The sequence below is a fragment of the Raphanus sativus genome, chromosome 3, assembly GCF_000801105.2.
Source record: "Raphanus sativus cultivar WK10039 chromosome 3, ASM80110v3, whole genome shotgun sequence".
NCBI classification, from domain to species: domain Eukaryota; kingdom Viridiplantae; phylum Streptophyta; class Magnoliopsida; order Brassicales; family Brassicaceae; genus Raphanus; species Raphanus sativus.
Genome location: NC_079513.1, coordinates 2,277,742 through 2,293,800, shown reverse-complemented (window position 1 = coordinate 2,293,800; position 16,059 = coordinate 2,277,742). Strand labels below are relative to the sequence as shown.

Here is a 16,059-nt window from a genome sequence, read left to right as displayed (position 1 = left end):
ACTTTATATGACAAATCAAATATATTTTTTCCAGTTTATGTACTATAAAGTATATGAGAAATTTAATTAATTTAGTAAAAAATATTATAATACTTTCTGCGTTTTTACCGGATCCAGCAATATATTTTTACGGGTTAATAGCAGATTTTTTGGTTTTATCGGATTTTTAGTTAATAGGTTTTTATTAAATCAAAATTTTTATAAACATATCAGTTAGTAGAATCTATGATAGAATGCTACATGAATAACATAGGCCAATGCTAATTATATATGGTCATTGGGTTTATCTGTTTGATCGCGGATCCGGATCAGATATAAAAACATAGCTTATATCTTATTTCTTCTATAAACTATATATGTACCTCCACTAAAAATAATTAAATAATTTGTAAAAATAGCTTATATCTTAGTTTTTTTAACTTTTATAATAGAAATAATTATTTTAAGATAACAACACAATATATAAGAATTATCTTATTTTAAAAATAATTAATATTATTAATATAATATATAATAAATTCACAAATAAGAGTATAGATATAGATAAATTACTCATTAAAGATAGTATCGATATTAACCAGTATAACTTTTAACGTGAGATTTGTGTTGCGAAAAATCACTCCGCAAATAATAATATAGATATAGATATATGCCGACTCCACGACACTAACCACGTATAGCCAGCAAATATGAGATTATGTTTTGAGTTTCATTTGAATACCCGAAGAGAAAATATATCCGTAAGCTGTAAATTTTTCTTGAAAGATTAGACTAAATCTTTTCATAGGCCTAAAATACTTCATGTTCTATGTTTCCAGTTTATAGCTCTTTTGGATGTTTGCTAATAGTTTCAATGTTAGAAAAAATATTCAATAAATTTTACAGAGGGGTAAAAAAATCGATAGTCACCATATTGTCATTGTTACAGACACGAGAGAGTACACGAAAAGGCACAAAACGGTATAAACACAATCGTTATTTTTTCCTCAAATCCTCAACAAACAAACAGTATCAGTATCAGTATCATAGAGTCAAGAATGGTTCCAAGATTTTGACCTTTTAACAGTCCATATTACGTATCAGTAGTACTAGAACACACTGGTTTGCTGAGTTCATCACCCAACATGTGATGAAGAAGTGTATCAACTCTTTGACTCCGAGACTTCGACCTTTTAACCATTTTCACAAACAACAAACAAGAATAAAAAGCTTTAGATTTTTCTAAGTGTCTGCTGTAAAACAAAAAGAATAGTCAAGATTTGATATCTCTCTACATACCCTGCATATGGACGTCTGTTTCTTCTTTCTTGAGAATCCTGCAACAATAATTGACATCCATTATGTTATTACACATTCGTAATCTCCATGTCATATGTTCATGTCCGTGACGTGAAGTAACTTTATGGCAATTCGAAGAATACTAGAGTAATAACTAACCTGTCCTTGGCATTTTTCTTCTTCTTCAAGATCTAGCTCAGTAAAGAACGCCTCCAAGACAAAGGCAACGATCTGAAACAAAGAACCATGCATAATTTGTCAAGACAAGTTCGGTTTTATTACAACAATCACCACTAGTTTAGTGTTAGTGAATCTCACCAAATTCAATAATAGTAAAACAGTGATAATGTAGAAACTGACGAAATAAGTAATGCTCCACCACGTCCCTGTCAAATCTTTGTAGCTCTGAAGAAAACATCATCAAGAGTAGATTAAAGAGTTGCAACATAGTTATTTGCTATAAGAAGGAAGCTGTTTATAATCACATCTATTATGAATCTGAAAAATTGGGACTAAGAGAGTGATATTACGTACCTCCATCCAGGCTTGCCAGTTCCCCATCACTAGCAGGTTGAAGAGTGTGACCATTCCATTGGGATAGTCATTGAAGTTGAACAGTAGATAGCTGAATTTCTCTAGTCAAGAAAACGTTCATTTACTGGAACGGTTCTCTCCTAACAATTACTAGCCACCACAGAAACATAACAGATGTACCAACTAAATACTGGAGTTTAGTACGTAAAAAGTTTCTTTTTTTTTCTGAAACAACGTAAAAAAGTTTCATAAAGCCAAAAAAAGGATACTCGTTCTCAGCCAACTCGGTTTCGAATAGTTTTTTGTTCCCAGCATTCACAAGCCCGCCAAATACCTATAAAATGTGTGAAACGAATAACGTTTTATTTATTGTGAAGGGAACATAACAGGAGCCTAAAACAGTTAGAGGAACTATAATTTTTCATAAAATAAAAAGGTAGTGTGATTTACCTGTACACCAATGGAGCAGTAGATACACAGCACACAGAAAATGGTGCCTAAGTATGGCATCAAACTTGGAATGAGAGTTATGAACGTTGCGATAAATGCTCTGTATTGTTGGACATGCATAAGAAGCCTTATCAGTCTTAACATTCTTGCAAGGAGAAGGTATCGGATCCTATAAGTGACAGAAGAAAAGAGAGTTAAGATTTTGTACAGATATAAAAAAAAACCATTGTAACAAACATGTCATAGTGTTATGCCTCACCATTCTCCGTTTGAGAAGAAAGTGTTCTCATCTGGAGTTATGAAAGTTGCAGTTTCTCCTATAACTACAGATGCAAAGATTATCGATCATATATAGCATTGCCATCAATCATTTAATCAGCAAAAAAAAACAAGAAATGATGAAGTTGCTGCTTCAAAAGGTTTACCTATGACCCATGTGACTAGAAAATCAAACCGGTTTTGACCATCCCTCCAATAATTCTCAAATCCATATGAATATATCTTCAGAGCCATCTCCATCACATATATCCAACCTGAGAAAACATTCAAAAAAATAATTAACTAATGACATTTATGAGTAACAGAACCATAGATTGTAAACTTCCTAAAGCATCAAATATTAGAAAAAAAAATATCAAAAATGTAAGTGGAGAAAAGGTAATACTTATGTTCTTACCAAAGACAAACTCTGCAACCTGCCAGGGCTTCTGTGCAGAGCTTTCTTCAATATCAAGCTACATACGAAAAAACTATATATGCTTGTGGGAAAAACTTAGAAATTTCATGTCAAGGAGATACAATTTATGGGGACAGGAGATACCGTTGTTTCAACAATGACAGCAATGAAGTTCAGAACAAGGATGAAAGAAATAGCGTAGCCAAAGTTTGGGCTTCGGACAAAAGCTCTCAGTTGTTGTGATAAGGCTGAATGGTAAATTTGTGGGAAATTTTCGAAGAGAGATGGCTGCAGTAAAATACACAAAAGATGGTTAATGTAAAGTGTAAACACATGGTGAAGGTAAGTAAATTTGCACAAGAAGAGTCAAATGAAGTTAGGTAGACTTACGACTTCCTCCTTTTGGAATCTTAGAGCAATAGCTTGGCAGAGGTCAGCAAACTCATCCTTGTTTATCTACTCAATAGGAAACAAAATGGAAAAGCAAAATTAATATTTGAAGTTAAGGCCAGCTGCATTGGAGAGTGAGTATCTAAGATGAATATCTCACCAAATATAATAATATTTAAATAGAGAATTTGTCAAAAGCTTGAGAGACTCATGTAAAGATCTCTCAAGATTTTGAAAAATTCTGTATTTAATACTAATATATTTGATGGGAGATTCATGTTGAAATACCCCATGTCTTGATCATTTGTGCCACCAAAAAGTTTCTGGTCTGATTTATACCTTAAAGTCACGAGTATCATCAAGCTCATCAAATATTAATCCGAATTCCTCTTTTGATATCTTTGGTAACGTCCTAATATACAAACATGGTACGCATATCAGGTCTCACAAGAGACTATGGATCCATGAACAAGCAGATAAATACTGCATACAGTTATTTTAATACGTTGAATAATAGTGAAAATCATAGAAACATGCCTGTAATTAGTCAACTGTTCAAAGAGTTTAATGCATTGCTCCTTATTAATCTCCCCGGTTCTCTGTTAAAAACAAGAAATGGAGAACGCCAGAAACACACGTATGCTCAGCTATGTCGTAAACTAATAGGGGAAGTAGGAGAGATTTAATCATTGTGCGTGAATGAACTTACATCTGTGTCTATAAGACCAAAGGCTTTCTCCAGCATTCTTCTTTTCATCTGATCCATTCCAATTACTTGCTTTGCAAGCTGCCAACAGAAAATTTAAAACATGTTAGTGCTTTCATTTCTAATTTTGAAATAAGAACCATGAAAACACCAAGTTTCAATATACCTGTTCTTTGAAACTGTCATAAACAACGGCAAGAATCAAGTTCGTGACGAAGTAGACGCCAATTAGCACGTAGAGCACGAAGAACAACGAAGACCAGCGTGAAGACCTTACAAAAACACAACAAATTAGTCGCCCAAATCACTGGATGCAACTCAATACAAGAGAACTGAGAGGATAAATGGACTGCCACCATATACTTACTTGTAAGCACGAATCCAGACATCAGGATTGTTGGATGTTGTGAACAAAATAAACATCTGGTAAAGAGTTGCACCATAAGAAGTGAAGACCGTGAGACCTTGCTTCGTGTCCTCAAACATAACAAAAGCAATCCAACTAGCAAATAAAAGGAACAACATCCATAGAGCCTGTGGAAATATTCAAGAAATTAAGCATAGAGTATTAGAGTGACAGTCAATACAATCTAAAAGTCAAACTTTAATGTGAAGGCAACTGACCAAGATATTCAAATATGTGCCAAGCATTCCAGACAGAATGATGAGGCTGTCACGAAGTCCCCTGTACATAAATTTAAAGAAACATAGATACAGTTGAAACAAACACACGTGTACTTTCACCATGCATGGCATGATCTACTCAAGTCTCTGTCTATAGATGTAAAGACATAATCCATGCATTTGCATTGAAAACATTTGATAGAGAAGAAGCATAAATCTATTAATACCTTATGCTGAGGATGAATATAATAATTCTCACATATGGGGCGACTCTAAAAGGAAGAAAATCAAAAGCCAGTGGAGACAGGTATAGAAAGTCAACCAGCACATCAACAATCAAAACTACCACGCAAGCAACCTGGAATCAATAAGAAGACAATTGCTGTGTTAAAAAAATAAGGAAATCAATATCTTAGGTCATGTCCAATTTTCAACAAATATATACAAGCAAGGGACAGTTAAAAGGCTTGTAGGGGAATGGGTACCTTGACTAGGTTCAAGCGACTTGTCCAAAAGATTCGAGACCCTTCATAGGAGATTGGGAAAAACGTATGCACGAGTAGTATAAGCAGAGTAAGTACCTACTTTGACAAGGCAAAATATTAGATTTTCGACACATTAGAAAGGACCCTTGCCACTCCCAACAATAGACACCATGCAAGATAATCAGAGTATAAGTACCTATTTTGACAAGTAAGTTAATACAAACAACTAGAGGATAAACTAGTTTTTATATAATGTAAGTAATACATTACAAGTCTTGAACTTTCAAGTGGATTAATATGTACCATCTATAGTGGAAATGAAAGGCCAAGAAGAGATGAGTTCAGTACTTGCCTCAAAGATAATGGATTCTGCATTGGTCAAGTAGGGTAACTCGCCTAGGTAATAGTAATCTCTGTCTTTGCAAGAAGGCGTAGGCTTATTCTCACACCACAATGGTTGCTGCAAAAGACAAGAGTGTAACAATTTCTTTTACCCCTTTTACAAGGTTGGTGTACAGCTCAAGACATAGCTGTAATAACTAACTGCTGACCTCAAAGAAGTTGAGCAAAATGAGAGCGAAATAGTTGAGTGACCAGATGAGATCCAATCGTGTGAAAACGAAGTAGTACTTTGCAGCCTCTCCGAAGCTAGACTGGTCAAGTATTTGCTCAGGAAGACCAATACCATCTTCAGCCTACAAAACAACCATATACATATACCACGTTCGATCCAAAAATCTACTTTTGACACAAAAGTAAAAAAAGTCTCACAAAAGGACAAAGAAACATGTTACAAAGTATAACCGCATGATGTCACGGTCGGAGAAAGATGCATATATAGAAACTTATTCGAGAAGAAACCAGAACAGAACTAGGGTTTAAAGAGATAGAAGAGAAACCAGGTCGACGAGAGCAGCAGCTATCTGAAACGTGGAACCATGGGTGATAGCTTCTGAACGACGGACGATCCGATCCGTACTACCACCACGAGTCTCTCTACCAATCAAAGGATCTTCCATTTTCTTTCTTGATCGAAATCGAAGCAGAGGCCAAGGACCTAGTACATTTCTCTGAGTTGTTATTGAGAATTGACTACGGATTTAATATAATGATAAGATCAAAAGAGTTGAGAAAGATGACAGTGATGGCCCAGAAGTGTTGAATTTTTTTATTAAATAAAAACTTACGGAAACTTACCAGTTAGATCAGTCGCAAAATGATTGATAGATCTTGCAGACAAGACAAACACGTTGGGTCCTTGACGACTTCCTGACACGTGGCTTTAACTGCTATAAAACTTTTTCCATTTGTAATTTGTCTGTTTTCTTCGAGTCGAGTGCTCAGGTACTCTTAATGAGGCAAAAAGTGATCTACCATACTCTCATGTAATCTGCCATACTCTTATTTGTTTTCATACTCTTCAACCCGATGGTTAAAATCGAAAGTGCCCCTCTCTACTTGACCAATGAAAACCCTCTCTACTTGACCAATAAAAACGCTCCTTTACTTGACCAATAAAAAAAAGCACGGTTTATCTCTCTCTCTCCTGTCCAGGTGGATTTTCTCATTTTCTTAATTAGTTTTAATTTTTCTCTCTCCTCCCTAATTCGAGTCTCTCTCTCGACGGACGATTGATGAAGAAAGCGAATGAAAGCTAGAGCGATCATTGAGTGAGTTTCGATTGTAAAGGAGATTGCGGCTCGCTTGGGTGCTGAAATTGACACCCAACCCAGGTCAGATAAAGTTCAGATAAAGCATTGTCTTTCTCCGTATCGAATGAATGAAGTCAATGCGGGTCGTTAGGTTGGGATTTTTAGACAGTAGATTTCGAATATATGGGTCTTTGTGTTGTCAATTGAGAGCTGTATGGTGTGTTTGTTATGGAATTGGATGATGAACAAGAAATGTTGCGAATCAAAACTGAAATCCGGAATGAAAAGGGTGAAACTAGTAGACTATAAAAGTGTAAATAGGTGAAACTTTACTGTTGAGAAAAAGTGTAAACAAGTATAAATTAGTAGGACTATAATAGCAAAACTGTATAAATAAGATTAACTTCAATTGTATATTTTTTATTTGGTACAACAGATAATGGGTTATTCTTCTACAAACATACACTTTGACTATGATGGACAATATGCGAAATCAGGAGATGATTATGAATGGATTCCAAGCGATGGTCGTTTGTATGGTATATCCTTTAAGACATCATCATTGGATGAGATCACTTATTCCTGTTTGAAGAAGAGGATATGCAAGAAGAAGAGGATAGATCCGTGTTTAAAGAGGATGAATCTGAGTTACATTCCACTGGTAGTAGAACCTAAGAGGCAATCATATATTTTGGATGATGAAGATGTGTATGTGTATCTGACATCAGTGGATAAAGAGGGAAGAAGAATTATTTTGCATGTAGAGGTCATCGAAGAAATGGAGCAACAATCAGTAGTTGAGAAAGAAAGCTCATATGGTGGGAACTATAGTGAGCTTGCGAGTGGATTACCCGAAGTTGAAGGTAATCCGGGTGCACTCACTCTATTTCCTCGCATTGAAGAAGCAGAACTATATCTGCCGGGGGCTGAACGGGTGGAGAATGTTGTTATAAATGGAAAAGCCGAGGAAAGGGACATTAATGTTGTTAATGGAGAAGCCGAGGAAAGGGGCATTAATGTTGTTAATGGAGAAGCCGAGGAAAGGGGCATTAATGTTGTTAATGGAGAAGCCGGGGAAGGGGGCGTGGACAGTGAGGGCGACGTGGATAACTCTATGGGTGTTCGTCCTAGTTCGTACTATGTTGAGCTCCCACGTGTTGCAAAAGAAAAACCAGTGGTTAAAGAGTGGGAAGATGGTTTGGGTCTTCAGTTGTTTCAAGAATTTGAGAGTAAAGAAGCTGTGAAAGATATTATTGATAAAGCATCACAAGAGAACTGTTTCGGAATCAGTATTTGCAACTCGGACAGGGGTCGATATGTGGTAAAATGTCGGGGAGCAGATGAAGGTTGTAAATGGAGTGTGAGAGCAACAAAGATAGATAAATCTGAAGCGTTCTCGATTAGAACATACAGGAATATGCATTCATGCTCTCGCGTAACTTCAAGTACTGGAAAGAAAAGGAAAGTTACACCAAGATGTGTTGCAGCTATAGTGCACAAGGATTATCTGGGACTATATGAGACACCAACAGCGAAAATCCTGGTCGGTCTGGTGCAAAGGAAACTGGGTGTGGAAGTGTCGTATACGACATGTTTGAGAGGAAAAAAACAAGCTGTTGCGGATATTCGTGGTGATCCGGAGAAGGGATATATAATATTGCCTGCTTATTTGTATATGTTAGAGAAGGCGAACCCGGATACAAAAACAAGTTTGGTAGTGGATAAAAACAACCGGTTCAGATACCTATTTGTTGCGTTGGGAGCCTCCATTGAAGGGTTTGAATACATGAGGAAAGTCATCACTGTGGATGCAACTTTCCTGAAGACTGTTGAAGGTGGTTGTTTAATTATTGCCACGGCTCAGGATCCAAACCTTCACCATTATCCAATAGCTTTTGCTGTGGTTGATGGGGAGAAAAACGAAAGCTGGAAGTGGTTTTTTACGCTGCTGAAAACTGTTATACCGGATTCGACGGAATTGGTGTTTGTTTCAGACAGAAATCCAAGTCTGATAAAAGCTGTTGGTGAAGTGTATCTGATGTCTAAACATGGGTATTGTATCTGGCATCTTATTGCATGTCTACATGGGTATTTATCTATATCAAACTTCCTGCAACTGCACGTCTTCTGTTGCAAATCCACAGAATAAGTCTTCCCATCTTCTCCAATAACACTGTATTCAAGCTGAAAACTGTTCAATACCAATTCCGTGTATTTCAGCTTGAATACAGTGTTATTGGAGAAGATGGGAAGACTTATTCTGTGGATTTGCAACAGAAGACGTGCAGTTGCAGGAAGTTTGATATAGATAAATACCCATGTAGACATGCAATAAGAGCTATCATTAAGTGTTTGCAGCATGATAAACCATTACAGTTGAGTGACATGTACGATTTCATCTCGAATTATTACTTCATTACAACATGGGCGAAAGCGTATCGAAGGACTATATATCCAGTCCCTCATATAACTCATTGGCTGGTTCCAAAAGAAGTCGCGGCGGCGAAGTGTTCTCTACCTCCAGACTACAAGAAAAAAAAAGGAAGACATCAGGAAAAAGGCATCCTTCGGCGGGAGAAAGTCGGCCCCGTCCCCGTCCTAATAAGTATATCCCGAATAGGGGTCTGGCTAGCTATTTCAACTGCTCGCAGGGTCCTGAAGGAACTGAAGGAGCTGAAGGAAATGAAGGAGCTGAAGGAGCTGAAGGAGCTGAAGGAGCTGAAGGAGCTGAAGGAACTGAGGGACCTGAGGGAACTGAAGGAACAGAAGGAACTGAAGTGTTATATGAATGTGAACCTTAGTGAAACCTGATTAAAGTGATTTCGCTTTATGATTGTAAAACTTGGTGAAACTTTCGTTATGTAACCTTTCGGCTCTTCGTTAGTTGATGATTATGTTTTTAGCTATGTTTTTAGCTATGTTGAGAAATCCGAATACATCAATGTTAGCTATGTTTTTAGCTATGTTAGCTAACAATGTCACGATTTTGATACTTTACGAAATGTTAACAATGTTCTGTCGAATGGGAAGAGAATACATCATTGTTAGCTATGTTTTTTGTAAACACTACCTCGTGGGATTAGAAAAGATACATATGTCACAAAATCAAATTTTATCATGCATGAGCACATCTAAAACGTTGATAGAAAATAGAATATATCAGGTGTAACCATAAAATCAATCATCTAAGTACAGTAAAACCAACAAAATCGGAAAAATCAGAAAAGTAAAACTTTAAAGGTTTTTGTATAACTACAAACTAAGTGAAACTATAAGCACGAAAATCCTACACGAAAAAATTCCCGCCCATTTTTTCGAATTTTGACTTTCCACAAAATCGATGCGGAGGCGACGTAGAGGTGTATTAAACCCATTATTTTTAATGTTTTCACCATTTACCTCAGCCAATCTCTCTCTCTACTATTCAATCTCTCTCTAGATCTCTCTCTACAATCGGTCGCTCTTATTTCTAGATCTAGGTTACTCAAAATCATGACTCATCCAGACGAGGAGTATAGCCAGATGAAGGCTTTGAAGAGAGACATCAACATGCTTGGCTGCGTGGCGGATGCCGGGTGTGGGATTCCGACCAGATGCCCTTGTGGGGGGACAATCATCAACGAGGTGGCTCGGAACCTGAAGTATAAAACCGATGTTGATACTTTACCGGGGAGAAAATACTTCACTTGCAAAAATTATGAGGTAATTTATAGAAAACGCCCAGATTTATAGATAACGCCCAGATTTTTTATTGATACTTTCGGATTCTGATACATTCCCGTTTTACGTCTAGAATGATGGCTTCCATTTCCGTCAACCATGGGTCTTCGGAGTCCAGGAAGAGGTTGAAATGTTAAGGAAGCGCGTGGATGCGATGGCTGCAGAGATTGCTGAACTGAAGTATAATCTAACCCGTCAGAATCCCACCACTCCATGAGATGCGTCCGGTCCATGACATTAGTCTACTATCTGTTGTTGTTGTTTGCTTGAGATTATGTTCCCTTGTTGTTGTTTGCTTGAGATTATGTTCCCTTGTTGTTGTCTGATTTACCAAGACTCTTCGGATTTACTTAAGTTACACTAAGTTGCAAGTGAAACTTACTAAAGTTTCCCTATTCTCCCTCCTTCCTTCACGATCTACGAAATATCATAAATTCACGAAGTTACACTAAGTTGCAAGTGAAACTTACTAAAGTTTCCCTATTCTCCCTCCTTCACGATCTACGAAATATCATAAATTCACGAAGTTACACTAAGTTGCAAGTGAAACTTACTAAAGTTTCCATATTCTCCCTCCTTCACGATCTACGAAATATCATAAATTCACGAAGTTACACTAAGTTGTAAGTGAAACTTACTAAAGTTTCCCTATTCTCCCAATATATAACATAAGTCTTAAATACCAGTCTTCAACATCAAACAAGAAAGTCACGGGAATTTAAAGTCATACAGACCGAATAATTCGAGTTCATCCACATTAAAACAACCACATACTGGGAATTCACTCCGTCTTCTTACCTACTTTTTTTTTGTCTTCGGCTTCTTCTTAGCCGCCGCCTTCTTCTTACCTGCTGCCTTCTTCTTACCTGCTGCCTTAGCTGCTGCCTTCTTCTTAGCTGCTGCCTCCTTCTCAGCTTCTGCCTCCTTCGCTGCTGCCTTGCTTCTTAGCTGAATGGGACTCCTCACAGTTTCACCAACCAACTTAACCTTTTTCACAGGAACTGTTTCTTTCCCATCATCTTTTCTCGACCTCTTTTTTTTCGTGTTTACAGACATTAATTTTTTTTCGACCTCCGCAGCATGTGCATACATCTCCGCATCATCATCATCCAAGTCAGCATCACCATATTCCCTCTGTACATCCTTTGAAATTTCGAGAATGACATCTTCAACATTATTGTCCTCTTCCTCCGGCTCGTTATTGTCACCACCATCCTCTTCCTCCGGCTCGTTATTGTCACTACCATCCTCTTCTTCCGACTCACCATCACCATTATCTTGGACCGCCGGATTGTCACTTCCGGGAACACTCAACCTAAGACTTTTCACTTCCTCTTCTAGCAGACCTAGCTGCGTAGACAATAAAGTGACTTTTCATTCACTCCCTTCATAGCATCTCGAACTGCATCTCTGACTGCATTCATAAGCCGACCTTCCATAGCTTTTAAAGCCTCAGCTCCAGGAGTAGTTCCACTAACCTCCACCGAATCAGCATTAGCCTGACCAGATTGTGCATTATTCGATGGTCCTCCGATAGGATTGGTGGGACCTTCAATCTGACCTGTGCGAGACTCTAAATCCATGCGGAACTGTTCTTCAAAGAAAACTTGTTTCTTCCCTTTCCGTATTATCTTCGTCCAACCATCAACTGCTTCATCATCGGCGTCATCGGCCCAACAACTCTCCTTGTCAATTCCTATGGTTTCCAGAAGTTCCTCCTCAGCTGCTGTTGCTACCAAGATACTCTCAATATCCTGTGGTAAAAACACAAAAATACTAATTACCTTAGTTTCACCAAGTTTTCATAAGTCTCATAAGTCCCTTCTCCTCAATTCGACTCCACATAAAACATCAATTACCTTTGTATTATTACCAAGTTTATCGTTCACAGCTTTCAGACTGAATTCCTTGGTTCCACTTTTCCGTTTGTACTGCATCTTGCACATCCGCGGACAACTACTATTTGCACCATTCACATCTTCTCGGAAATGGTTCCTCAAGCTTGGAATTGCCTCAAAGGCCAACAACTACCAACACACAACAAAAAGACATTAACATCAATTAAACAACTATGTTGAAGAGAGCTTGAGAATACCTCCAGAGGGATAGGAAAGCTTGTAAAAACCCAACTCGTCGGCGCAAGCCCGTCGCATTTTTCCAAAAAGGTAGAGACATCCTTCAAGTTATGTTCGAATGCATACCGCCCCCAAGGGAACGTTACACACGCATCTAGGTCATCAACAACACTCAGGAAGAAACTGTCCACAGGTGATGCTCCCTCACCACTCTTTCGGCCTCCGACAAGGATGCTGGCTAAGAAGAACAGAACGGCCATCTTCTTACGATCCTCAGATGGCTTTGATTTCATCGCCAACATCTGCTTCTCCAGGTCAGCGTATGTTACCCTTTTCCCTCCAAAATACTTGTTCATGAATGTTGTACCACCCAACCTCTCATGGTTGGGGGGATACTCATGGCAGTATAGTCCAGAAATGAGTCCTAATTCTCTAAGAGAATATCGGATTGCGACGCCATTAACGACAAACCATAACTCATGCTTCTTCGCAACACAAGCTGATCGCAAAACGAGAACCCACATTCCCATCCACTTCTGCTTTCGGTTTTTAATATGGAAGAAATGCTGGAATTGTGGGTGCTCTATGAACCATTCCACCTCCTTCGCTTTCAGGATCGTTTGAATAGTTCTTATCGCCGAGTCAATGTAACATTTTCCTGAAAGCTTTAAAGACTTTTGATATTGGCTTGAAGGAAAGTGTAGTTTCGGTAGCATGCCCTTTTCTTCGTCATCTACAACCTGCACTCAAGTGAGAACCGGATCACGTATGACATCTTACAACCATCAACATATAGTTTCACAAACTTCGACTTAGTTCATCAATCACTAACTCTAAATTCCACTTAGTTTTCCACACTTATCTAATCTTTCAAATCATCTATGTAAAAGTTTTCAATTTCAATACTTACCGAATCATCTGCATGCGACTCAGTTTCATGATGTCGTCCAAATAGAATTATCTCCCTTTCATCAGCTTCTTCGTCGTTTCTTCGGGGCTCTATTTCGTCTCCGGGTTCCTTCTCTTTTTCTCCTTCGTCTCCGACTTCCTTCTCTTCATCTCCTTCGTCCCCGGCTTCCTTCTCTTTTTCTCCTTCGTCTCCGACTTCCTTCTCTTTTTCTCCTTCGTCTACTTCTCTTGATTCCTCCCCTTCATTTTTCTTACTTGATTCTTCCTCTTCCCCTTTTCCATTTCCACTGGCATTGTCTTCGCTTTCATTTGCATCTCTGGGACTTTGGTCGGTTACTGGGCCGACAGGTTTCTCGATAATCCTTGGGTTTGCTTCATCTCCTACTACACTACTCGAGCCGTCTTCTTTTGCCTTCGTAACGTCTGGATTCATCATGATTTGTGTTTTTGATTGTCGATTGAGGATTCGAATTGAGTAGGGTTTTCAGATAAGTCGAATTGAGTTACTTTTAGTGAGAGACGGTGTCTTTTCAATCAATTCAACCAATATGGGGAGAGAGGGGAAACGTATTAGGGAATTCAATTTCTGGAAGTGGATATCCAATTTGTTTGGGTCGGTTCTGGGCCCGGGTTTGGATAGTCCTAGGTAGAGTTGTAATTATAGAAGTTTCTCTTGGTTTCGTTGTCTTTTTATAAATTTTCGTGTAAAAATAAAGATAAATGAATTTCTAAATCCGGGCAGTTTCGGGCAGGAGTATCTCAACTCTTTTTTTTTCGGGCATGAGTACCTGAGCGTTTGATTCGTTTTCTTCTCTATCAGTTCACACTGTTTTTTTTCCTATAAAGGAGCCAAGGGGATCCAAGTAGAATGGTCAAAACAGGCAGAGTGGTGTTGTGGTCAAAATAAATATTCATTTAATTTATTGATGCAGAAACAGCTATGAATTTTGGATCAGATCTGATGACAAACAATTAAAAAAAAAGAGTTGACATGGATAAGCATCTGAAAAATGGTGACCAAAGTGTAGGATGCAATGGGTTTGTTTCTCTTGTTTTCGGACTTCAGGCATGTCAAAATACTATAGACGATCAACAACTTCCACAATAATCAAAAAAAGAGAAAAACTGGTCTCTAGTCTTGTTTCAGGCCAACCAAGAAAAAGACGAAAAAGTGTGACATAAATAAACCTCTGCAAGTGAGACACTATACCTGAAGTAAAATGCTCTAAAGCTCTCAATGAGATGAGAGGAAAGGAACAAACAGAACATACAGATGTTGTGTAGAAAAGAGTTTTACCTTATCTTGATCCTCTATTGGAAATACAAGTAAATTATTATATGGTAAAAATAATCGGCATGTGGAATTATGATCCATGAGATGGAATCTTCCTTTTGTTCTGACACAACAAATGGTCCCATGTGTTTCACCAAGCATTACAAAATGAATATAAATGTGCATAGTAGTGTACAGGCCGGTTAGCGTTATTAGTGAAAATAGGTTGGATAAACCACACAATGAATATAACTCATAAGATGATATCGTAGCATTCCATTGGGAAAAAAACATTCCATTGAAAAAAAAAAGAATTCTATTGAAAAAAAAACAGGAAAATCTTTTTTTTTTTAACAAAACAATCATATGAAAACAATCATATAAATTTAACATTTTACCAAAAAAAAAGAACAATCATATGAAAAGGTCGACACATGAGAAGAAAAATATATAAAGACAATGCAAAACAAACTATCTCTTAAATAGTTGTTGAGTAAAGTTTCTGGCTATATGTGAAACTTATATCAACCTATTTAATATTTATAATCAGATATTGGTCCTCTACGTTTATACCCAACAATTCATATCTATTGTTCCTCTAAAAAGTACACTAGTCTTGTCTCAAATGATACCATCAATCAATTAAATCGTCACTTAAAGTTGTAACACCACTACTCTCCACTTAAAAGTAAAGTGGTAGTTTACCACAAATTGACTAACTAGTTAATCAATTTGGGTAATGTTACTAATGAAGGATACTAGGCAAGAGTCAAGACATTCTACCAGGACACGAAATTCCAAACCGAAACCGGTCTGAAAATAGTTTATCCGAAACCGAACCAAATATTTACTAATATATATAGTTGGATTCAAAGGTCCCCTATCCACAAGAACCATAATCGAAATGAATACACACATACATACTTATGCCCGAAAAGAACGGATTCATACCACCAACCTAAAAACATAAATATCCAAGACTACGACTCAATATGTTCAATTTTATATATTTTAGTTTATGATTAAATTGTAATTTTTCTTTTTCAATATTTATTATTATTTTGTAAAATTTTCAAGTAATATACAAATTTAAATATCAAATTTAGAGTTTGAAATGTTTAATTTCAGGTACTAATAGTTTTTTGGTTATTTTACTAAATTTATTGATACATATGATGAATTTCAGATAAATTTGATGGAATTCAGATCCTTTAAATTCTTTTATCTTAAAATATCTAACCGATCCAGATTCATAATAGCTATTTTAATTATAGACATGAACCGATC

At 37.3% G+C, this 16,059-nt stretch overlaps 3 protein-coding genes across 3 annotated transcripts; 1 reads left to right on the top strand and 2 right to left on the bottom strand.

Annotated features, from left to right (window-relative positions):
- Window positions 1-856: 856 nt before the first annotated feature.
- LOC108844725 (two pore calcium channel protein 1) lies at window positions 857-6,262 on the bottom strand. The gene is made up of 23 exons (XM_018618018.2): window positions 6,043-6,262; window positions 5,695-5,838; window positions 5,496-5,603; window positions 5,144-5,239; window positions 4,886-5,016; window positions 4,659-4,719; window positions 4,402-4,568; window positions 4,201-4,306; window positions 4,038-4,115; window positions 3,866-3,927; window positions 3,668-3,740; window positions 3,329-3,394; window positions 3,083-3,226; window positions 2,939-2,996; window positions 2,688-2,795; window positions 2,522-2,585; window positions 2,263-2,431; window positions 2,082-2,146; window positions 1,813-1,903; window positions 1,597-1,683; window positions 1,438-1,509; window positions 1,279-1,316; window positions 857-1,169 (listed from the first exon to the last, which is right to left on the bottom strand). The coding sequence occupies exons 1-23, from the start codon at window positions 6,160-6,162 to the stop codon at window positions 1,073-1,075; spliced, it is 2,205 nt and encodes a 734-aa protein (XP_018473520.1). The 5' UTR covers window positions 6,163-6,262; the 3' UTR covers window positions 857-1,072.
- A 972-nt stretch (window positions 6,263-7,234) lies between these two features.
- Window positions 7,235-8,944, top strand: LOC130509797 (uncharacterized). The gene is made up of 2 exons (XM_057005991.1): window positions 7,235-7,658; window positions 7,866-8,944. Exons 1-2 carry the CDS (start codon window positions 7,235-7,237, stop codon window positions 8,942-8,944), a joined length of 1,503 nt encoding a protein of 500 aa, XP_056861971.1.
- Window positions 8,945-11,313: 2,369 nt separating this feature from the next.
- On the bottom strand, window positions 11,314-13,932 carry LOC130509796 (uncharacterized protein At3g43530-like). Its single transcript, XM_057005990.1, has 5 exons — window positions 13,696-13,932; window positions 12,611-13,330; window positions 12,375-12,542; window positions 11,919-12,269; window positions 11,314-11,865 (listed from the first exon to the last, which is right to left on the bottom strand). Exons 1-5 carry the CDS (start codon window positions 13,930-13,932, stop codon window positions 11,314-11,316), a joined length of 2,028 nt encoding a protein of 675 aa, XP_056861970.1.
- Window positions 13,933-16,059: the final 2,127 nt, after the last annotated feature.

What these genes read in the sequence shown, in the direction of transcription:
- LOC108844725 (XM_018618018.2), bottom strand. Translation starts at nt 6,162, where the DNA reads ATGGAAGATCCTTTGATTGGTAGAGAGACTCGTGGTGGTAGTACGGAT. An exon ending in GAACAGTTGACTAATTACAG is followed by an intron (nt 3,741 to 3,865) that starts GCATGTTTCTAT and finishes TTTGTATATTAG; the next exon opens with GACGTTACCAAAGATATCAA. An exon ending in TTTTACTATTATTGAATTTG is followed by an intron (nt 1,510 to 1,596) that starts GTGAGATTCACT and finishes TCTTTGTTTCAG; the next exon opens with ATCGTTGCCTTTGTCTTGGA.
- LOC130509797 (XM_057005991.1), top strand. Translation starts at nt 7,235, where the DNA reads ATGGGTTATTCTTCTACAAACATACACTTTGACTATGATGGACAATAT. An exon ending in TGGATTACCCGAAGTTGAAG is followed by an intron (nt 7,659 to 7,865) that starts GTAATCCGGGTG and finishes TTAATGGAGAAG; the next exon opens with CCGGGGAAGGGGGCGTGGAC.
- LOC130509796 (XM_057005990.1), bottom strand. Translation starts at nt 13,932, where the DNA reads ATGAATCCAGACGTTACGAAGGCAAAAGAAGACGGCTCGAGTAGTGTA. An exon ending in GCTTTCCTATCCCTCTGGAG is followed by an intron (nt 12,543 to 12,610) that starts GTATTCTCAAGC and finishes GTGTGTTGGTAG; the next exon opens with TTGTTGGCCTTTGAGGCAAT. An exon ending in AACTTGGTAATAATACAAAG is followed by an intron (nt 12,270 to 12,374) that starts GTAATTGATGTT and finishes TTTTTACCACAG; the next exon opens with GATATTGAGAGTATCTTGGT.